Source organism: Haliotis rufescens, unplaced genomic scaffold (genome assembly GCF_023055435.1).
Source record: "Haliotis rufescens isolate VD_foot unplaced genomic scaffold, xgHalRufe1.0.p SCAF_3, whole genome shotgun sequence".
NCBI lineage: Eukaryota > Metazoa > Mollusca > Gastropoda > Lepetellida > Haliotidae > Haliotis > Haliotis rufescens.
In genome coordinates, this window is record NW_025964001.1 from 35,634,880 (window position 1) to 35,657,810 (window position 22,931).

Here is a 22,931-nt window from a genome sequence, read left to right on the forward strand (position 1 = left end):
AACATCGTGACCGATAATCGAGACTCGTTGTTCTCTGTCGTTGGCATTTTATATAGTAATGTATGTTTGGCAATTTTAGTTATGTTCATATGTAAACCTACTGCAGAGTGATTCCATTTTGTTGTGTAAAAATATATAAAAGGCGTGGCAATTCGCCGCGTTGAGAGATGTGCATAGTTGAGTCCCTCTGGGAACGCCAGAAACCTATAATCGTGGGTTCGAATCCCGGTTCGCCCCGATTCTGTTTATAGGTTTGTCAGCACCATACCCATTCTAACTGATGGCTGTCCTTCCACATTAAACTGACACGCCGTGATATAACTGAAAGAGTGTTCAAAGGGGCGTAAAATCCAAAACTCACTCACAATACCATTGGGCGTAAAGGCAAAATAGCTGTGAAAATTATGTCAATGGTCCCTCAAATGGCATTTTGTATTTCAACCAGATACTTTCTTTATTAAAAACTATTTGTATATTGAAAATATCTATCATTTTTTAGACATTTTCTGTGACAATACATCCATATTATTTTCGATAAAATACAAAACCCCAAACCACTCACCCAAAGAATAGCAAATGGTCTGTCAGGTTTTACCGAAACAAACGTCAGACAGAATACTTATTTTTCAGATCACGGTACAGATCAACATCTTCAGTGAAGGGGGACCCTCTAACACAACAACATACACAGCCGACGTGAACTCCTGGCTGGCTTGCACCTGGAATCCGTTTGTACCTGAGCCAGATGAACGGACATTACCCTTCAGGAAACTTCCGATATCCACTAAGGACTAGGGAGGATGAAGACAAGTCAGTCAGGCATCACTGTCAAACGTTAGTCCTTCGAACCGAGTTGATCTGCTCATGTAGTCTTTCTCTCTGGAAACAGTGTTCATGATGCGGACATATACCTAAACTAATTATCGTTTGCAGCAGAAAATAAACTACTTCCGAAACCAATTGTCATAATTATGTTAAACATAATTACCCTTCCCAACTCGTCATTCTTTTTATGATTTAATGTGTCTTAATAGAATTTCTTTAACAAACTACGATATACATAGTATGCTTTAACGTGCTTTGGGTGGTTTTCAGTGCATGACGCTGCCTTGGTAGATAAGCGTTCAATCAACGTAACATTTTCATGGAGATTGGCAGACCTGCCCAGGCTGTGGCATGTGCTGTGTCTTCATGGGTATCACACACAACACGTCAACTGACACCTCTCGATTATCTGCCGAACAGATTCCATTTGGCGTAAAGGGCAAAATAACGGTGAAAATTTTAGGCATGGATCACTGAAAATCAGTGATGAGAACAGGTGTTCGCGAAAAGGATAATCATCTCCCTCCCCACCGGTAACACCCGTGACTCACAGAATTTGCATAAATATGCCCATCCAAGTGTCTTTCTAATAACAGCGGGGGACACACATCGTAGTCCATGTGGGGAATGGAATCTGGGTCTTTGAAGTGACGAGAGAATACAATAGGAGAAGAAACAAAGAACAAAGATGACGAACTAAAGAATACATATGCATTTACTTTAAAAATGTACACAGTCTTTACAAAGACTCTACTCAGTATCGTCCCAGACATCTGTATTGTGTGTCAAGAAGCAATATGTTTTGTTTTTATTAATCAACATTACAGTCTTTACTTCCGACTTGCAAAGAGGTTATTTCAAAGCTTTAAAAATTTAGAGTTACTTAAAGATCCTTTTTCAAGATTTACAAATCCACTTCACAATATTATTTCCGAAAAAAGACAAACGTTATCAAAACGTCTCTAGGCGCCGAAACACTAGTACTGCAAACGTAATCATGATACCCATCCCAAACACAATCATGATACCCGTCCCAAACACAATCATGATACCCGTCCCAAACACAATCATGATACACGTCCCAAACACAATCATGATACACGTCCCAAACACAATCATGATACTCGTATCAAACACAGCACCACCGAATAAGCATTTCTTGCGTTGTTAGCCACCATAAACCATGGGAGTGTACTCTCTTTTAAGAGGCAGTGTATTTCCCTGCTAATCAAGTTTCATCTCAAACGTTCCAGTATATCTTCTTCCCTCTTGTCAATATCAGAATGATCATTAATCGTGTTGGAGTCATCGAAATTAAAAAGAAAAAAAAACCCAGCTTAAATAAAGATTGTTTCGATAATGATTTTCTTTGCCGCAGTCATTAATATTCAATCTCTAGATCTGTAACGATGTTCGCAAGCAAACGAGTAAGGGTCAGGAAAGGCGGTGGTTGATAGTACGAGCAACGTTCCATGCCTTTTGGGTACGAGGACAAATTATCATCCCTCGGGGCCCGTTTTACAAAGCGTTGCGGCAATCTCAGTGTTAAGGTCTATTAAAATTGATTGAAATTCTTTGATAGGCATTTCTTACGAGTTGACTGGTGACAACGTAGACACAATTTATGGAATTAACTTCTGTAATATGCTATTTTAGTGACGTTTCAGTCTTTGCTTGACAACGGAAGTGTGTGTTATCCATAAATTGTGTCCTCGTTGTCAATCATGAATTGCTGAGGCCTTGTTGAGGCCCCTATAGCGGACATATTCGCGGGGTCTCAAATACGACATCACCCCCAATGCAATATCACAGAGATGTTCTTGGTGGAAAGAGCCATATTGTTCATCCAATCACGTCGCCTTCATATCCCACTGTTGTTTGGGATTGTTATTGTCACAGTCTGAAAGAAATACTGCGGGTGCACTGGTGAGGCACTGATTTAACTCCGGGTGACGGATTAAGCCTGTTTCCTGAAATGATATAAAGGATAATGGTAGCAACATGTGTTGTGTATCCGATGCCCGGAAATTTCATATGGAACCGTCAGCCGGAATTACTAATGGAACATTTCCGCGCATTGAAAACTTATTGATTCGCAAATCGGAAAACGATTGTATTTCTAGTGAGGATAAGATATATGGATGAACAACATTTTGGTTCTTACACCGTTATCAAGCAAGAACCTACACCGAAACGTCGATCCTAATTGTACTAATGAAGCCGTTTATCCATATATCTTATCTTAACAAAGTACTTCAACCCACTCACTCACACTCACTCTTCCCGTGTGTAGTCGCCAGGACGCCATGGTACAGTGGTGGTGTTACAGCTAAATGTTTGTTTGTTTTCTTGTTGAAAGCCGCACTCAAGCTATATGACGGCGGTCTGTAAATAAATGAATCTGGACCAGACTCGCTGACTTGGTTGATGCATGTCATCGATCCTAATTGCGGGGATCGATGCTCATGATATCAGTCACTTGAATGTCTGGTCCAGACTCGATTATTTACAGATCGACGTTATATAGATGGTATATTGCTGAGTGCGGCGTTAAACAACAAACAAACAAACAAACAAACAAAGCATACATTGAGAAGTTCACCAGAATGGCTTTTGATATAAGATATAGAAACACGAGTTGATAAAAGATTAAAACTCTTATGCTTGCCGAGGATTTTTTAACTTTTATCGACGAGTGTTGATATATTTGACATAAAAAAGCACGAGGGTGAGATTCTACTTATCATCCAAAATCAATCTTTTTCAGTTTTCAGTAATAACCAGTGTCTTTAGCGTAATAGGAAACAGCTAACCCGCTTCATTGGCAGCGAGATTATAAATTAGTGATGTCATTCATATGTGATGTCATGGCTACAAATGATGTTACAATGGTGTTTCAAAGCGTTGTGATGCAATTGTATTGATGCGATCTCGCTTGATCACCCAAGCGATATCTCCTTTCGAAGCGTGATTTGGATGATAAATTCATTCCTGTTCCAAAACTTTCATTACCTGATTCCAGTCCCAAGGATGACTGCTTCCATCAGGACATTTGGGAAACGTTAATACTTTTGTTTGCTTTGTGAAAACCAGGCAGAATTCCCCCGTGGATATCTGTCCTGCAGTATTGTATCTGAACACCTGAAACATGACACATTTTATTAGAGTCGGCGGATGTTTTGGTTATGTATTTGATTATGGATTAGAGATGGACACACACAAATATCTACTCAAGAAAACAGTAAATGTAATTATGTGTATGAGGAGTACTGGACATCATGTCTACGAGTGGATAAACTCAATCTAGCGAACCAAGCACCGTTACGTTTTCTAGCCCGTTCAAGAAATATGTAGTGAGTGAGTGAGTTGTGTTAAACGCCGCTTTGAGCATTATTCCAGTTATATCACGGCGTGTCAGCTTAATGTGGGAGGAAAGCCCCAAGTGATGCAGGTCTCAGACGTTTACAAATTCGGTGAAACCCACGAGCACGGGTACGGTGCTGACAAACCTAGAAACATAATCGAGGCGAACCGGGATTCGAACCCACAATCATAGGTTTCTGGCGTGCCCATGGGACGCAACTCTGCACAGCGAATCGCGGCGCTTTAGACGACTGGGCCACCCGTGCCCCCGGAATATTGTTGGGTGCGGCAATAAAAGCATACAAACAAAGGGTTGTTTATCGATATCTGTGATTCGTTTATTCGGTAATTCGTTGATGAATAATAATAGGCTACCCCGATAAAAGAGGACATAATATGAAGTTGTATTAATTGTTGGATACAAGCACAAAATCAGCAGTAGATTTGGAATGTTATCAAGCTGTTCCGTTTTTAGTAGGTAGGGGCACGCGCAGACGTCGACTTGACGCCGTAATTCGCTTAGCAGAGTTGCGTCCTTGGGTGTGAGGTATCCTCAGATCATGGGAACGCAACTCTGCACAGTGAATCGCGGCGCCTTAGACGACTGGGCCACCCGTGCCCCCCGTGCCCCCCAGTACATCTGTACTGCGGAATCAAAATAACAACATGTTCTACCATAACTTGGGTAAATAGCAAAAGTTGAATTATATATATTGTAAAAGTTATTAATTATTCAGAGAGCCTACGCCCCAAACAAACACTCATCACACCGCCCCTCGATTATCAAATTGTGCCTCCTTAATAGGCTTGAATTCTTTCAAGAAAAGGATAGGACATTTGAGGCATGTGTGTGCTTTTAGAAAATTATTTTATTATATATGATAACAATGTGATATGATGATACATGTGATATATATGATCATATTTACTTTGCCATGAGGACGAGTAAATGTCTTACCCCGCCACCACAGTAACCGATTATTAAACTGGATCCTTTCGCTAGGCACTGGCTTCCATGTCGCTCATGGATCTGGAACACAATTATGTTACATTTTTGTATGTGCAAATTATTTACATGAACACCTCGTGTCATTACTGATGTTCAGTGATCCATTCATATAATTTTCAACGCGATTTTGTTTTTGACGCTCTTTGGAATCTGTTTTGCCAGATAATTGAGACTGGCCATGCCTCGGCGTTGAGGTTTTATATTAAATATTTCCATTTGCGAACACATTATTTTCGCCATTTTCGCATTCAAACAAAACAACCACAGATACTTTATCAACTATGAATAAATTTCTGGGTAACTCTGTACACGTCTTCTACGGAAGCCTTTTAGGGCCATTTGGTTTGTTTTTTAAATTCGATACTATCTTGAAATTTCAAGATCCTAAGTTGAAATTTCAAGAAACTAAGTTGAAATTTCAAGATACTATCTTGAAATTTCAAGATACTAAGTTGAAATTTCAAGATACAGAAGTTGAAGTTTCAAGATATTAAGTTGAAATTTCAAGATACTTAGTTGAAATTTCAAGATACAGAAGTTGAAATTTCAAGATACTTAGTTGAAATTTCAAGATAGTATCTTGTATTCCAAGATAGTATCTTGAAATTTCAACTTAGTTTCTTGAAATTTCAACTAAATATCTTGAAATTTCTAGATAGTATCGAAAAAAAAATTAAAAACACATGGCCCTAAAAGGCTTCCGTAGATTTCAGAACTATCTCAAGTAAATGTTAGTATTGTCTGACCCATACGGGGAATCGAACCTGAGTGAATGGGTGAAACGCAGCTTTGAACATTGTTCCAATTATATCACGCTGTGTCAGCTTGATGTGGGAGGAAAGTGATGCAGGCCTTAGACGTTTATCACTCAGGTGAACCCCACAGCGCATGTATGGTGAGACAAACCCATAAACATAATCGGGGCGAACCGTGATTCGAACCCACGGTCATATGTTTCTAGCATCCATAAGGGTCATTTGTCTTGAACGACAATTAGGTGAAATATGGTTTCAATATCGTAATTTGTGTTCGAACAGATTTGTGTCTCTCAAACACTACGACTAGGTGAGTGAGTTGGGTTTAACACCGCTTTGGACAGTATTCCAGTTGCATCACGGTGGATCAGCTTAATGTTGGGGGAAAGCCCGAAGTGATGCAGGTCTTAGACGTTTACCACTTTGGTGAAATCCACGAGCACGGGTATGGTGCTGACAAACCTAAAAAGTATACAGATCGAACAGGGTTTCTGTCCAAGGGACGCAACTCTGCACAGCAAATTGCCGTGCCGCCCCCTCGAACCTGAGTCTTCAGTGTGACGAGCCAGCGCGTTCAACACACGGCTAAACAACCGCCACACGATTCTATGCATATTGTAACGTGCATACTTACATTTCCCCACGCTTTGTTTGGTGGGGGTAGTGGAAAATATTCCAGAATGCCATAGGCTACATTGTCCAAGTACCATTTGAAGCTCCTACATCCCAGCCTCTTCCTGAGTTCCAACTGGTCTGTGACATTCACCTCGTGTGCGTGTTGTCGTACGTTTGGTTCACGAATGTAGAAATATTCCTTGTACTCATCCATCCACCCCTCCACAACACGTAGATAATTCTATCATGAGAACAAATTCATATTAATTCATGTTAAATTCATATGTATTAACAACATTTGTTAGTTTATTCACATTTCCTAATGCTTAAACAAACAAGCAAGAATATTTCACGATGATGATGAACGCTTTAAGCACTAGGCTACCCCACCGCCATGCTGCTGATGATGATGATGATGATGATGATGATGATGATGATGATAATGATGATGATGATGATGATGATGGTGATGGTGATGATGATGATTATGATTATGATAGTGGTAGATGGAAACAAATATTTCATATTAATGGAATTTGATGTGAAAACACAAATTGTTGTACTCACGTGTTTTATAATAGACATTTTGATGGGCTTCTTTTTATTAATATTGAGCGAATACGGCATTGTAGAATGGTAGACGTGTCCTACCCTCGAACAGGGCACCATCTCCATGCTACCCCCACACATCCATTGCTGGAAAACAACAGTTGACATTCAGTGAAGTCAAATTACTCCGTTCTCTAGTTGTATGGATAACCCTAACTTCCACACGGTTGTTTTTGATAACGTGCATACAAATATACATACAAAGGGTCATTGATTGATTGGTCCAGACTCGATTATTTACAGACCGCAGCGCTGTCATATAGCTGGAATATTGTTGAATGAGTGAGTTGGGTTTAACGCCGCTTTTTAACAGTATTACAGTTATATCGCGGCGTGCCAGCTTAATGTGGGAGGAAAGCCCCAAGTGATGCAGGTCTCAGACGTTTACCACTTCGGTGAAACCTACGAGCAAGGGTATGGTGCTGACAAACCTAGAAACATAATCGAGGCGAACCGGGATTCGTACCCACAATCATAGGTTTCTGGCGTGCCCATGGGACGCAACTCTGCACAGCGAATCGCGGCGCTTTAGACGACTGGGCCACCCGTGCCCCCGGAATATTGTTGGGTGCGGCGTTAAAAGCATACAAACAAAGGGTTGTTTATCGATATCTGTGATTCGTTTATTCGGTAATTCGTTGATGAAAAATAATAGGCTACCCCGATAAAAGAGGACATAATATGAAGTTGTATTAATTGTTGGATACAAGCACAAAATCAGCAGTAGATTTGGAATGTTAACAAGCTGTTCTGTTTTTAGTAGGTAGGGGCAGACGTCGACTTGACGCCGTAATTCGCTTAACAGAGTTGCGTCCTTTGGTGTGAGGTATCCTCAGATCATGGGATCGACTCAATATTCACCCTGATTTTTAGTGTTGCATTGATTGTCACCACCATTAACCATTTTTGTAATGGGAACTAAACCAAGGTTGACCAAGATATCGCTTAAATCTTAGTGAGACTTATTTTTCTTTTCTTTTCTTTTTTTTTTTTTTTTTTTTTGGGGGGGGGGGGGCTCAAATGAGATTCCCTCTCATTTGTAGGGTAGCCTTGTGGTTAAAGCGTTCGCTCATCACGCCGAGGACCCGGGTTTGATTCTAGACATGGGTACAATGTGTGAAGCTCATTTCTGATGTCCCCCGCCGTGATATTGCTGGAATTTTGCTAAAAGTGGCGTAAAACCATACTCACTCACTCACACTCACTTAAAATTGTACTGTATAACTAGTAATATATATCGTGTCCTGACAAAACGGGGTATTTACAACTGTTGAACATGTTATATCCAAACACTTGTATCTCCCAGGTAGCTTGTTTCTTCACTTAAGATCTCGGACCCCTTTTAATCCAGAATACTTTTAGTTCCGGCCCTTGTCAGACAGGCTCGGTTCTTATTCCTTTCGTATCGGTGTACCGGGGCTGACGAGAAGGGGCGTTTTAGTTTAGAAAAAAAAGTAGTCATAAGTAATGGGGAATTATTAAATGTAGCTGGACCGTTTCTGCTATTGTGAAACAATTACGCAAGACACCGGCTCATAATAACTACCTGATTCTTAACAGGGAACATACGGTACCTGAAAGATAGCTGGAAGTTTTCTCTTAATAGAGAACATACGGTACCCTGAATGACAGCTGGAAGTTTTCACTTAATAGAGAACATACGGTACCTTGAAAGATAGCTGGAAGTTTTCTCTTAAAAGAGAACATACGGTACCTTGAAAGACAGCTGGAAGTTTTCACTTAATAGAGAACATACGGTACCTTGAAAGACAGCGGGAAGTTTTCTTTTAATAGAGAACATACGGTACCTTGAAAGACAGCTGGAAGTTTTCACTTAATAGAGAACATACGGTACCTTGAAAGACAGCTGGAAGTTTTCTCCTCCCCACACCAGTAAGTTGTCATCGTAACCTCCGATATCAAAGAAGTGTTTGCGATCGACAGCAAACAGCCCACCGGCGTGTGTTGGTGTACTGCAACGTTACCATAATTTGTGTGAGTGAGGATTAACGTCTCAGTATTATATTGCCGCGTGTCAGCTTAACGTGGGATGAAAACCTGAAGTGATGCAGGTGTTAACCACTAGACGTTAACACACGGGCTACACATAAGACGTCGACAGAATTTTATACAGTTTCAATATATATTATTTATGTCAAATTTTGTCTCGTCACGATATAGCTGAAATATTCCCGATGTGACGTTAAACTTTAACTCACTCACTCACTCACACATATAAGATGCTTAAAACCAAGGATCAGAATCATGGAGAATCTGGGGTTCGAACCCTCAATCGGCGGATCCTGTCACAACTAAGGGGTGTAACTCAAAACGAATTGCGATGCTGAAGGTGACTTGCACCCCGTTCCCCGTTTTTTCTTTATAACGATAAAATTCACAAACACAAAGCAGTTTCCACAATCATAAGAAAACAAATCATTGATCTGTATTCTAGAATGGGTAATTATGACAGGTCTCAATTCCATTTACGGAAACCGTGCGTTTCTATTTAACAGAGTCCGGACAAAAGAGGTCGTTGTATTTACCCATAAGGTTCTGAGTTGTGTTTCCATGTGGCCGCTTGCTCCTTATCAGACGCATACATCTCTTTATACAGAAGGCCCCAGTCGAACACGCCCTTCACCATCTTGGTGAATATATTGTTGTAGGAGAAGTCTTTGTAGCTGATGACGTCAACGGTCGGTTGTACCAACGTCGATCTGGGGAAATAGATAACCATACAAGTTGATACGACAGATAGTATGATTAGTAAAAGTCTTTTCCCGATTATGAAAACATCGGAAAGATGAGATTTCCGGACTTTGGGGAACTTTCGGTGTTATAGTCCGAAGCGCCATGGTCTAAAGTAGATACTCTGTTTGTCTCGAACTAGTGATATCACGATAGATTATTTGATGGTTCCAAAGATTTAGGGACGGACCTACCTAGGGATTGGGGTGGGGATGTGTGTAGAGGTGGGGGCGTGTGGTTTGGGGGGGGGGGGGGGGGGGGGGGGGGGGGGGGCAGGGAGTTTGTCTAAAGATAAGATATTTTTCAAATGTACAAGATTTATTAAATCAAAACTATGAGCCTTAATATTTTTTAAAGAAAACCAACTTTCAACAATGAAATTTGTGTGACAGACAATTGTTTCTATCCGACAATAGGAAGCATAATTATTTTTTTCAACAATTTATATTTGTTTATAAATCCAGCCTTTGGACACTTTGTCTAACTCTCGATGTGGTTCAACTACATTAACAGGTCACGTCATGTAATCACATCTGAAGATATTAATTCATCCGCTTCCACGTACGTGACAATTTGTTCTATATAAAATCAACCTGAGGAGGTTTCGCTTCGATTCTCAAACCACTTCAAGATTGTAAATGAACATATGGCAAGGAAGGTAACAAAAATGAAGTACCTGTTAAGTGCAATCCTGTGAAGCAAGGGCGGTAACCAGTTCACGTTACATTCACAGTGAGAATCAAGCACTATAAAGACATCTCCAGTTGCCTCCCTTGCTCCCCTCATCCGGGCACCTATGAGCCCCAGCCTTTCTTCGTTTCGGTACAATTTGACCAACCCGTTGAAACGCTGGATGTAGGATTCTAGTGGTTTTTGAAGATGACCTGAAACATTTTCACTAGAAATTATATGTGCAGCCTGAGATTCGACAGCTTAACTCGAAGTAGTTCAGAAACAGGTGTCTCAATACAGCCAAACACCGTTGTGTCGAAGTTGAAGGGACCTACGTAAATACTTTCGACACAACCGAAATGAACGAATGCGCAGGAACCAAACCTTTACTTCGAGAAAACCATATGTTCGACACAGCGGTTTTGACTGTATTTTACAGAACCCATGGAACTCACTCCTGTTCAGAACAAAGGGGTCTCAGACCAGGTTCGGATTCTATAATTATCCGGCTATTGTGATATAGCTGGAATACATCACACTTATTGATCAGATTGTGTCCGCGTGTTCACCATCCTTCAGCCGAAGCAGGCCATGTGTAGGTAATGTATGCAATAAACATAGCATACACATGTAGGAATCACCGATACAATCTCAAGGACTATTCTCTACCCATTGTGCTTGCATCGTCCACAAGGACCACCTCCTTCAGGAGCGAGGACGGGGATCTGTTAATGACGCTGTGGACAGTCCTCAGGAGGGTCGTGTTGCCTTCGTTGTAGAAAACGATCACCACAGAGGCACTGGGCAGATTGGTCGGGTAGTGCCAGAACACGCATCTGGAATAGCAAAGGATGGCATTACTGTGACACCGCATCATCATCCTGTTACATTTTCACACATGTTTAAAATGAAGAAAGAATGTTAAATCTACTACGAGAACTTTACAAAAGCAAAATCTTTGCACTTGAATATTAAAGTTTGCTTGACGTCATGCTTTGCAATGTCCATGCAATATTTATAAAGCGTAATGAAAGATCTGGAAACATTTGACTAAGGTGTAACCTAGACTTACTGCTTGGGTCTGGTGTCAAGAATCGTGCGATTCAGGGATATCCTGTCACTCACTGACATATCACAGCCATAATCACGCATTGACGAGTAGTCCGATCTCTCAACCTTCACAGGTCGTCCGCCCTCACCTTGTGTATATAAAAACAGATCACCGTTTGGTATTCAGAAGAGCACACGTCTCAACAGTAAAAAGGGTAAAATGACACGTTCGCTGCTAAGACGTGGATCATCGACTTCAGAGTGGTATATTTATCATATATTTTGTGTTTAAATAAGTATGTATGTTATTGCTCCAAACGAATGATGAACCACACGCGTAACCATTGGTAATTGTATACCATGCTCTGTTAATGAGAGTGTATCATTGCGTGAACAACTGAAAGATAACGTTTTGTGCTATATATACGGAGTGGTTTCAAAACGTTTTAAGCCTTGCATACAACTGAAAAAATTGTCATGACCTTTAATCAGTTCAACACACAAAGTACTGTCTCCTTCTGTCTCCTGTTTTCGAGTAAATATGGTGGATGGTATGGAAGCTCGTATGAAAGTCACGCCTCGGTTTGGGTGACCCGAAGTGTTTCCACTCCATTGATTCTTGTTTACTCTTGTGAGGGGGGGGGGGGGGGGGGGTATACACTGGGGGTAGGTAAACACTGTTTGTTCACCATTTAATTTGTTGGCGAAAGAATTTTATGGCATCGTGACGTCACTTCGTAAAATAATTGTGTGCACCCATTTTGTAACATTATCTGCACAGATGTATTAAATGCAGCGCATTTATCTCGCTCTCTCTCTCTCTCTCTCTCTCTCTCTCTCTCTCTCTCTCTCACTTTTATCCTTTTCAATGCTGAGAAGCAGTGGGACTTAGAGAAATCAGTTATCATTGGACTGAGTGAGTGAGTGACTGAGTATGGTTTTACGCCGCTTTTAGCAATATTCCAACAACATCACGGCAGGGGACACCAGAAATGGGCTTCACACATTGTACCCTTGTTGTCGGGAATCGAACCCGGGTCTTCGGCGTGACGAGCCAACGCTTTAACCACTAGGCTACCCGACCGCCCCCATCATTGGACTGAATAACGCCAACTTGTGAATGATTACACAACAAACGCAGGTCAATATTAAATACGTCACACAACCTACAACCTACACGTGGCAGCCGGGCTAAAACATTTCTGACATCCCTTCCCACTGATGTCACTGAGAAAAATAAATATACTTGACTGTGAAGGAATGATGGTCCTTGCTGAATCCTCAGTCAGTGGGATATACACAGCACAGCTTTGTCCTCTTAATCATACAATTATTTGTGCGTTCTACTGAGTATTTGTTTCCCGGGCAACAGATGGTATTTTTTATCAAGAAAAGTATTCATACGCAGTGATAAGTCCAGAATTTCCCATTTAAAGTCCGGGAATAACATTTAACCACGTTATTCAATCATATTGCATGAATTCATTTTACAATCGTTTTATTTTTGCTACCGATATATGTAATTTTTGGAGACACTCAAACAGCTGTCACTCATTCATAACTAGTTTCTATAGATACTGCTGGTTTCAAACCTACCAGGTCCTGTGCCAACCGCCTCCGCCGGAGGTTCAAAGTTGCCCGTCACTCCTTCCTTATAAACCGATTCCATTGACGCAGCAAGATGCTGTCCGGGTTTGTCGCCCAAGAAAAATGGCGCAGAGGCCAGCTGTTAAGTTGAACCATTATTGTTTGATGAAGTGTTATTGTATCAACAGCAATATTATTATAAAATGCATACTTTTCAGGTATTGGAGTATTCAAATAAACTGCTGAGAAAAAAAGAAACTAAAACACCCATGTTTAATAGTGTTTAATGAGCATCGATGCATGCAATTGGGAAACGAAGATATGCATCAATCAAGTCAGCGAGCCTGACCACCCGATCTCGTTAGTTGCCTCTTAGATTTTTGATGATGTCAGAATTTGAAAGTTTGACATCAGTAATTCCTTCGGGTTTCTTTATGATATCAGGAATTCATTTAATGACATTTTCCTTTCATATCACTAAAGAATGGATAATATCATTGAAACATTACTGATAGCATTCAATAAATAGTGATAAATGAAAGGAATAAGCGATATCCCTATATTGATAATAAATGCTAAATATGGTTTGACATAAATCCGAAAGAAACATCTCTGATAGAATTCTGTTGCATTTTCTATCGCTGCTGAAAAGAAGTTTGTTTGTTTGACGCTGCACTCTGCAGTATCCCTGCCACATGTATACGGCGGCGGTCTGTGAATGATGGAATCTGGACTAGACAATTTAGTGATTTATATCATGAGCATCGACCTAGACATTTCGGATACGATGCCTTGCATCAACCAAGTCTGCGAGCCTACCAGTCGATCTCGCCAGCAGTCTCTTAAGACAAGCATTGGTTCCTGGATACCAATTCTAAACCGGATCTCCACAGGGCGCTAAGAAGTACTTTCAAAGGCAGTGTCAGCATTGATGTGCCATAACACTGAAAATTTGTCATCATTTTATGTACATGTCCCAGTATAGCTTGCATGACCTACAATGTTACAGTAAATGATATATGTTCTCAAATGTGTTGAATATGTTGGGTTATTTTTCAGAAAGGTATTGTGCTTGAAGAATTCAAGAAGAGACTACCTTATGACTTGATTTTATTGTAAATTCAGGCAGTAGTGTATTATATATTAACGTCTCCTTGACTTTAGAGGGACTAATAATTAAATGTCACATGTGGCTGATTTAGAATTAATTCAAGAAATAAATTATAATCAGTGTGGGTTTTTTTAAAGTATGTTCTTTCACTGTTCATTTGATAACACTATTTATGGATACGCCTGTTGACACAACCCTGCCTTCAAATTGATCCTCCCTTGTCTACATTATGCATCAATTATCAACACGTACTTAACCCTAAGCAGGCAGTCCTGTTCCACAAATGTTAAATAAACTACAATGAAATAAATGGTGTGATTGTCTCCCCATGACCCTACGCCGATGACTGATGTACCAATTTATACACTTCCCCTTCAAGTAAATTAAGTTGCATATTTGTTATTTGATCCATGCTTCACAAATTACCTTACCTTCTGCGTACCGTTTCACTAAGCGACCATAGGATTACCAGTACAAAAATCCTATAATATAACATAGACTCCCGAAAGTCATCCCTCACAAAATATAACATAGACTTCCGACTATCATACCTCCTATAATATAACATGATAGATATCGACTGTTATAACTCCAATAACATAACAAAGAGTTCTGACTGTCGTAACCCCTACAATATGACACCGACTTACGACTATAGCAACTCATATAATAGACCACAGACTTCCGACTGTCATAAACCTTATAATATAACATACACTGTCATAATATAACATAGACGCACAATGGCGTTACCCCTACAACGTACATTGACTTCCCACTATCGCAACTCCTAAACAAAATATAAACTTCCGACTGTCATAAATCATATACTATACAATAGACTTACGACTGTAGTAACTTCTATGACATACATGTAACATAGGCGATGCGGGGCATTTGTAACTGTAGTTCTGGTGCATTTTCTCACGTCATGTCGATATTAGTCTAACCTTGCCACCCGTGAAAATCCGGGTAAGAATAGGTCTTCATCAGCCCGTGCTTGTCGTAGGTGGCGCCTAACGGGATCAGGCTCGCTGACTTGGCTTGGTGCATGTCATCGAATACCAATTGCTGGGGGGCATGGGTGGCCCAGTCGTCTAAGGCGTCGCAATTCGCAGTGCAGAGTTGCGTCCCTTGGGCACGCCAGGGACCTATGATTGTGGGTTCGAATCCCTGTTCGCCCCGATTATGTTTTAGGTTTGTCAGCACCATACCCGTGCTCGTGGGTTTCACCGAAGTGGTAAACGTCTAAGACTTTCCTCCCACATTAAGCTGACACGCCGTGATATGACTGGAATACTGTTAAAAGCGGCGTTAAACACAAACTCACTCACTCACCAATTGCTTGGATCGATGCTCATGATATCAGTCACTGGATTGTATGGTCCAGACTCGATTATTTACAGACCGCCTTCATATACCTGGAAGAGTGCCGAGTGCGGCGTTAAACAACCAAACAAATCTTACCTTGCCAAATGCTATGTTTTCGTGAAGTCGTTCTACGTTTATATAGTTGAATAGTAGTCCCAACATGCCGAGGAAAAGAAAACCTAAGATCCATGTTTTCATGGAACGTCTCCTACACGTACACCCCAGCATCTGGTCTGAAAGAGGCGATGCTTGTGTTAAGACTGCATAGGTGATTAAGGATGATTGGATTTTTTTTTCACCTTTTGTGTATTATCAAAGTCACAAAATGTGTAACATGTGAAATTATGTGCCTTATCTTGGAACAACGGTTGTGGTTGGTTTTTTGATTGACGAAAGTTGGACAGGCGCGGGGTTTTATTGTTTTTATATGCTTTTGTTTGTATGTGAATTGCGAAGTTTCAAAGGCAAAAAATGTTTTAGGCAGTTACTAGTGTGTTGGGTTCGAAAGAACACATTCGATATATGCCAATGTTATTTCAAAGATTCATTTATTTTTTGAAGTTATAATCTAGATCGCACTCCAATGACCTCGAGCAGATTTACTGAGAGATGCAAAGAAAATGTTTTTTGTGGTTATCAACTCTGCGGGAAATAAAAATTTTAAATAATATATTCCCTTTTGATAAATATGTTTTATTGATTATTTCAGTGTTTGTAACAGATGCTCGGTAATTTGACACACAATGTGTGTTGTCATCGATACTACTTTTAGATATTGCTTTTATGTGCCTAGCTCCGAGGCGCAATTCGTTTCTTCTGTGGTTATCGATTATTGATTCAACATCTGCACATACAAATGGGTCAACACAAACATTTTGTAATTATACAGGCCAAAATATAGCTTTAATCATCGTCAAGCAAACATGTTGATTTAACATAAACATGTAACTGCGATCATGTTTAAGAATGGCTTTGATATGTTGCTTAGAATATCGGGTATAAATATTGCATTCCAGGGTTTTATGCTCGGGTAATCATTAATTTATTCCCAAAAATAAATATCACAGTGGAGACACCAGAAAAGGGCTTCCCACATTGTACCCATGTGGGGAATTGAACCCAGGTCTTCAGTGTGACAAGAGAAGACAGAATACAAACAAGAGAATACCTATTTATTTACTTTAAAAACGAACACAGTCCTTTGACAAACATTTTACTCACTATCGTCCCTGACAGCTGTATTGTGAAACAAGAAGCAATATATTTTGTTTTTATTAATCTACATTACATAGTTTTCGCTGTCGGTTTCATTACTTCCGACTTACAGACAAGATTTTCAAATCTATCAAATTAAGAGTGAGGTAAAGTCCCTCTTTCAACATTGACAAATCTATTTCACAATATTATCATAAACGTTATCAAGACTTCCCCAGGCGCCGAAAGCACTAGTACTGCAAATTGGGTAATCTTTCTGGTTTTCTCTGATCATGTGTCACAAATAGAGATTATTAGCCGCGTTTCCGTATTTGAAGATGATGTATAAGGAAAAGACTGCATTATGCGAGCCTTTGATTCGTAAAAACATGCTTATGATAAAGTTGGAATCGTGCAATAGGCTCTACTTTTAGCAGATATTTCTTATCATTATGGGAATGGTTTTATTATTATGATGTGATATATTGTTAACGTAATGTCTTGAGAGAAAGATTAAGTTTATTTCGGTATCCTTTTTACAGCAATTCTCTTGTTACGATGACAATAGGTAATACATATACATGTATATCTCAAAATCGGCATATCAAAAATGGACAAACATCTTTTTATGGAGGTCAGGAAAGACGTTCGGTAATCGTCGTCGTCTCACGCACGATATTTTCAAAATAGTTGATGATATATTTTAAATGTTACAACATCTGGAAACGATTTGTGCGACCCATAGCTGGAGAATCAATAAATTTATAACCTTTTGAATTACATGTGTGCGAAAAATCAATACATGTACAGTAGGTATTCACATCGGTATAAATCGTCAATAAATCCGGTTATTAAGAAGCCGTCTTTGAGTGAACCACATAAAGTGCCAGTATCGTGCAGCCGTGCATTTCTACAGAAACATGCCGACGCACAGAAGGAACCATATCTACGCATGCTGTGTATGTTAGTTAATAGATTATAGAAACTGACTGACTGACTGATATAGGAGATTTAACGTGCGCTTTCCGACTGTAGCGTATTTCGCACACGGGCCTGGCCGGGCCATTTAGTGTATTGCGAAAAGGGTGAAAGTGGTGTGTGCAACCCAAGAGGGGGCTTTTAGGAGTTGCTTATATTGAATTTTTGGAATTTTTAAATTTGGAATAAATATTATAGAAACATAATGCATTGCGTGATGTATGGAACTGGAAACTAGTTCCCGCCAGGTGACCTCATTTGCATATTTGTCGGATCGTGATACCAAGTTTGTCGGGTTAGTTTTTCACATCAGGAACACCAAACAGTAAGAGATATACCATTATCCGCCCTGATTACCATTCTATGTTCTTGAGCTCTATACCAGTCCTCGTGAGTTTTATGCAAATTGGGTGTGGCGATGCTACCGATAGGGCAGAACATGCTTACCTTTTCGCAAACACCTGTTGTCATTACTGATTTTCTGTGTTCCATTCATATTTATTTTCACCTGACACTTGGTTTAGATATTTTAAGAATTTATTAAATCCAGATTTTAACAGAGATGTAAATGAATTTGATAAATAAGTTCAGGATTTTTTAGATTCCCATTCATGTCAACATTGTAATTATATGCCTTTTACTGACCAGCTCTTATCAGGTGAAATTACTGAAAATGAAATTAAACAAGCTTTAAATGGGTTAAAAGTGGGTAAAGCAGCCGGTGAGGATGGTATACCCCCTGAATATATGAAAAGTATAACAAATTTCATAAACCCGTATCTTAGGCAGCTTTTTAATAAAATTCTAGATACTGGTGTTTTTCCAGATTCCTGGAATATAGGAATGATTATTTCTCTACATAAATCTGGAAACATATCTGATCCGAGGTATTTCTCTCTTAAATGTGACTGGCAAATTGTTTTCTGCTGTAATTGAAAAACGTATTAGAACATGGTTAGATGTGAATGACCTGTTATCAGAATCCCAAGCTGGATTTAGACCCAACTATTCTCCATCAGACAATATATTTATTCTTCAATCTTTGTGTACAAAATATCTTATCAAATCCAAGGGCCGTTTTTATTGTGCCTTTATCGATTTCAAAAAGGCTTTCGACTATGTGGATAGAAAGAAAATGATGTTTTTATTAATTACTAAAGGATTAACAGGCAAATTGTCAAACGTTCTACAGAGCATGTACTCATCAGTTAAGGCATGTATCAAGACAGATAAAGGAATCACTGAATGTTTCAGAACTTCAGCTGGTGTAAGACAGGGCTGTGTACTCAGCCCTGTCCTATTTATATTTTTCATAAATGAACTTGTAACTGAAATGTATCATGAATGTGATTACGGAGTTTTTGTGTCACAAGATATAATTGATATAATGCTGTTACTATTTGCTGATGATATTGCTTTATTATCATTTTCAATTAGTGGCCTCCAGAAACAGTTAAATGTTCTCCAGCTATATTGTGAGAAATGGGGCCTTGGTGTAAATTTGAAAAAGACAAATGTTAATGTTTTCAGAAAAGGTGGTATTCTAAATAAATTTGAAAAATGGACGTATTGTAATAAGACAGTCAATATTGTTTCATATTATAAATATTTAGGATTGACTGTATCTTCTCGATTAGCATGGTCAACAGCTTGTAAGCAGTTGGCTCTGCAAGCATCTAAAGCCTTGATTCCTGTCTATCGAGTTTTCAAAGAAAACAAATTTATATCTTTCCGAGTTGTTTCGGACATTTTTGACAGAAAAATAGCACCAATTCTGCTGTATGGTTCAGAAATATGGGGATGTCATTATAATGATTCCATAGAAAAAATTCATGCCATGTACTTTAAACGTGTTAGGTGTCGGTAAATATGCCTCTAACAAAGCCATTCTTGGAGAAACTGGTCGTACCAGTCTTTTTGTTTCATCCCAGCTACGGGCAGTTAAATATTGGATAAAGCTACTTCGTATGAATTCAAATAGATTTCCTCTTCATTGTTATAATATGTTAAAAGCCTTGGATGAAAAGGGTAAATATTGTTTATGGGTGTCTGATATCAGAAATATTCTTTGTATGTCTGGTTTTTCTCTTGCATGGATATCTCAAGATGTTGGAAATGATAAACTATTTATCTTCATGCTGAAGGAAAGATTAGTTGATATATTTTCACAAGATTGGCACTGTCAAATATCATCCTCAAGGTTTTTATGCCATTATACGAATATAAAATCTTTACTTGTTCCTGAGAAATATGTATCTGTACTTCAGGATAGAACTTTGAGAAGATCTTTGTGTAAATTACGTATATCATTACATAATTTTAATGTTAACAATCTCAGAAAGAAAAATGTACAAGATAAAGAAAGTAGTTTATGCCGTTATTGTAATGAAGGCTATGTTGAGGATGAGTTTCATGTACTTCTCATTTGTAAATATTATCAGTTTCTTAGAAATAGATACCTCCCTATGATTTCAACTATGTACAAAGATGAACAACTGATGAGAAATTTGTTGAACTCCTGCAATGCAAATACAATATCATCTCTGTCAATATTCCTGAAGAAGATTTTTGAAATTAGACGTTAATATTTTATGTAAACTTATTATTACCTACACGTGACTGTACAATGTTGATACAAAAAACAAACACTACTGTACTATAGGTCATATGGCCTAAAATATTGAATAAACTTCTGTTCTGTTCTGTTCTGTATTTTCACCGTAATTTTGCCTTTTATACCCAATGAAGTTTGTTCGGCGGATAATCGTCTCTGGCGTTGACGGTCTATATTTTCAGTAACTCAACGTGTCAAGCAGCTCCGCTTCGAGCATTAATCTTAAACGCCTGATAAATTAAAATTATGTTTAAACTGCATGAAACTAAACTCACACACCTACTATTGATATTCACATGCATGTCCTACAAGGTTCAGTCTAAAAAATGACTTTACATAGCGCTTATCGATCACTACCAGCAATATGGTATGAGACATGTTTGCGCAGATGTTTACTCATATTGATTAACACGTTTACAGAGAAGAACTATGAAATACAATACCTCCCTAACAGCTGAATGTGTACATTGTTGAATGTAAGATATATTTAATCAACAGCCAGCAATATTCCAGCTACGGTCCCTCAGACAAACCTGTAGATGATAATATGAACAATGTCCTACGGCAGCGGGGCACGACAACACACGATCAGTCTGTCGCCATTCTGACCTCCCGATCCAAATGAGTTTCCTCTAGCTACACACAATTGCAACTAAGTTCTAACCAATGAGGTTCTGACACAGCATGCACCTTGTGTGTGTCTGGCTGCTTGCCCTAGTCCGTACTTATACCAGTATTGTATTGCTAGCCATTGTGATACCATATTTTATACACATCAAACTGACTTCGAGTCTGCCCGTACTTTATCCCGTTAATGCCGAGCGTCAGGCGGAGTGACACCAATTACCATCATTTAACGTCTTTTGGTATGAAGCGACGAGGGGATCGAACCACCGACCTGTTCTGGCAGATATTCTGTTCACGTCACGGATTCAGTTCGTTATATTACTAAGTGTTCCTACTGTAGCTGATAATTTGAAATACAGTCTAACACCGTTGTGTCGCAGTTGAAGAGACAAACGTAAATACTTCGAGTTATTGAGTAACACTCAGGGACCATGCTGTAACTTAGAGACAACCGAAGTTCGATACATCCAAGTTCGACACAACGGTATTTGACTGTAGTGCAATTCCAAAACAAGAAAGTGGCACTGAATTCCCTGACAGTCTAGAAGAATACTGTATTCGGACGATAATATTAAAGTATAAAAATGAGGTGAAAATCAAAAAGACTTGCAAAATGGGAACGCTTTTGACGTTGTAGAACGAAACAAACTATTGTCAATGTATAAATATTCTTACCGTCTTAATCGAGTGGTTGCCCGGCGCGGTGCACCATGTATACGTTATAAGCCTTATACTCTCTTCGAAGGCTGTCAGTATTATCATTATTGAATATTCGGCATAGTCCTCCACAACAACGTACTATAACTGGTCGAATAACAGCCAACTGTTGCCCATCGACTTTCCAGCTTCTCGTCTACCGACTCAGATGTGACAGGTTGAGGCTATCGTTGACGAAAAGTTTAATTGACATTAGAGAGTAACGGAAGTGCAGATTGTTTATAACAGTAAACTAGGGTCCAGTTTGGGCATGACGAGCGGTTTAAATACATGACGTATTAGAGCAGCTCACTTGTTCAGTATATATGCCCAACTACCTATGTTGGTCCTATGAGGTGGCGTAATGGATTAAATAGTCCGTTACTTGCCTGACTCAGTCAGTCAGTCAGTCAGTCAGTCAGCCAGCCAGCCAGCCAGCCAGCCAACCAGCCAACCAACCAACCAACCAATCAATCAATCAATCAATCAGGTTGTTAAATAAGTGGAAGCGAATCGACTTTTTTACCATTATTTAACGACATCAGAATATATCAAAATGTGTAAGAATCCTCTTCTAAAGGTTCCACAAGACCAAGGAAGTTGAAACTTAGAGGTGAAGTATAGCACCACTATTACAATCATGACATTATTTATGAAACTTAGTTGTTGTTTATATAAATGTTATGTTTGTTTGTTGTTTAACGCCACACTCAGCAATATTCCAGCTATATGATGGCGGTCTGTAAATAATAGAGTCTGGAACAGACAATCCAGTGATTGATACCATGAGCATCAAACCACATAATTGGTATACGGCGACATGCATCAACCAAATCAGCGAGCCTGAACACCCGATCCCGTTAGTCGCCTCTTACGACAAACATAGTTCCCTTTTACAGGAAGCATGGGTTGCCGAAGAACTATTCTAACCCGGATTTTCACGGGTATTATATAAACGTAAAACTTCCACGCCAGATATCAGATATAAAAATCCGAATATTAATACAAAAATTACAGATATGCATTACATGTCACACACGTATATGTCAGGACAAAATGTTCAGAATGTAAGCTAAACAACCTGTTGTAGCGCATAAAATAGAT

The 22,931-nt window shown here is 39.3% G+C and overlaps 1 protein-coding gene across 4 annotated transcripts; it reads right to left on the minus strand.

The window, feature by feature from the left end:
• Positions 1-1,522: 1,522 nt before the first annotated feature.
• On the minus strand, positions 1,523-22,098 carry LOC124119306 (N-acetylgalactosaminyltransferase 7-like). 4 transcript variants are annotated; one of them, XR_007223084.1, is made up of 14 exons: positions 21,807-22,098; positions 15,815-15,951; positions 13,246-13,375; positions 11,672-11,798; positions 11,269-11,435; positions 10,604-10,811; positions 9,723-9,896; positions 9,032-9,149; positions 7,135-7,263; positions 6,587-6,808; positions 5,147-5,218; positions 3,838-3,966; positions 3,094-3,210; positions 2,658-2,795 (listed from the first exon to the last, which is right to left on the minus strand). XR_007223084.1 is itself a non-coding variant. In XM_046481784.2 (13 exons), the coding sequence occupies exons 2-13, from the start codon at positions 15,944-15,946 to the stop codon at positions 2,676-2,678; spliced, it is 1,728 nt and encodes a 575-aa protein (XP_046337740.2). In that variant the 5' UTR covers positions 15,947-15,951; positions 21,807-22,086; the 3' UTR covers positions 1,523-2,675. The 4 variants fall into 4 exon arrangements, 3 of the variants coding, with proteins under 3 accessions (XP_046337740.2, XP_046337756.2, XP_046337746.2); XM_046481784.2 differs by lacking the exon at positions 3,094-3,210 and having other exon boundaries at positions 1,523-2,795; positions 21,807-22,086; XM_046481800.2 differs by lacking the exons at positions 3,094-3,210; positions 21,807-22,098 and adding an exon at positions 21,068-21,132 and having other exon boundaries at positions 1,523-2,795.
• Between the last annotated feature and the right edge of the window lie 833 nt (positions 22,099-22,931).

Excerpts from the sequence above, each read along its gene's own strand:
- LOC124119306 (XM_046481784.2), bottom strand. The coding sequence starts at position 15,946 with ATGCTGGGGTGTACGTGTAGGAGACGTTCCATGAAAACATGGATCTTA. Across the intron at positions 9,897-10,603 it reads CACAGGATTGCACTTAACAG|ATCGACGTTGGTACAACCGA; the intron begins GTACTTCATTTT and ends CTATTTCCCCAG. Across the intron at positions 6,809-7,134 it reads AAATGTCTATTATAAAACAC|AATTATCTACGTGTTGTGGA; the intron begins GTGAGTACAACA and ends TTCTCATGATAG.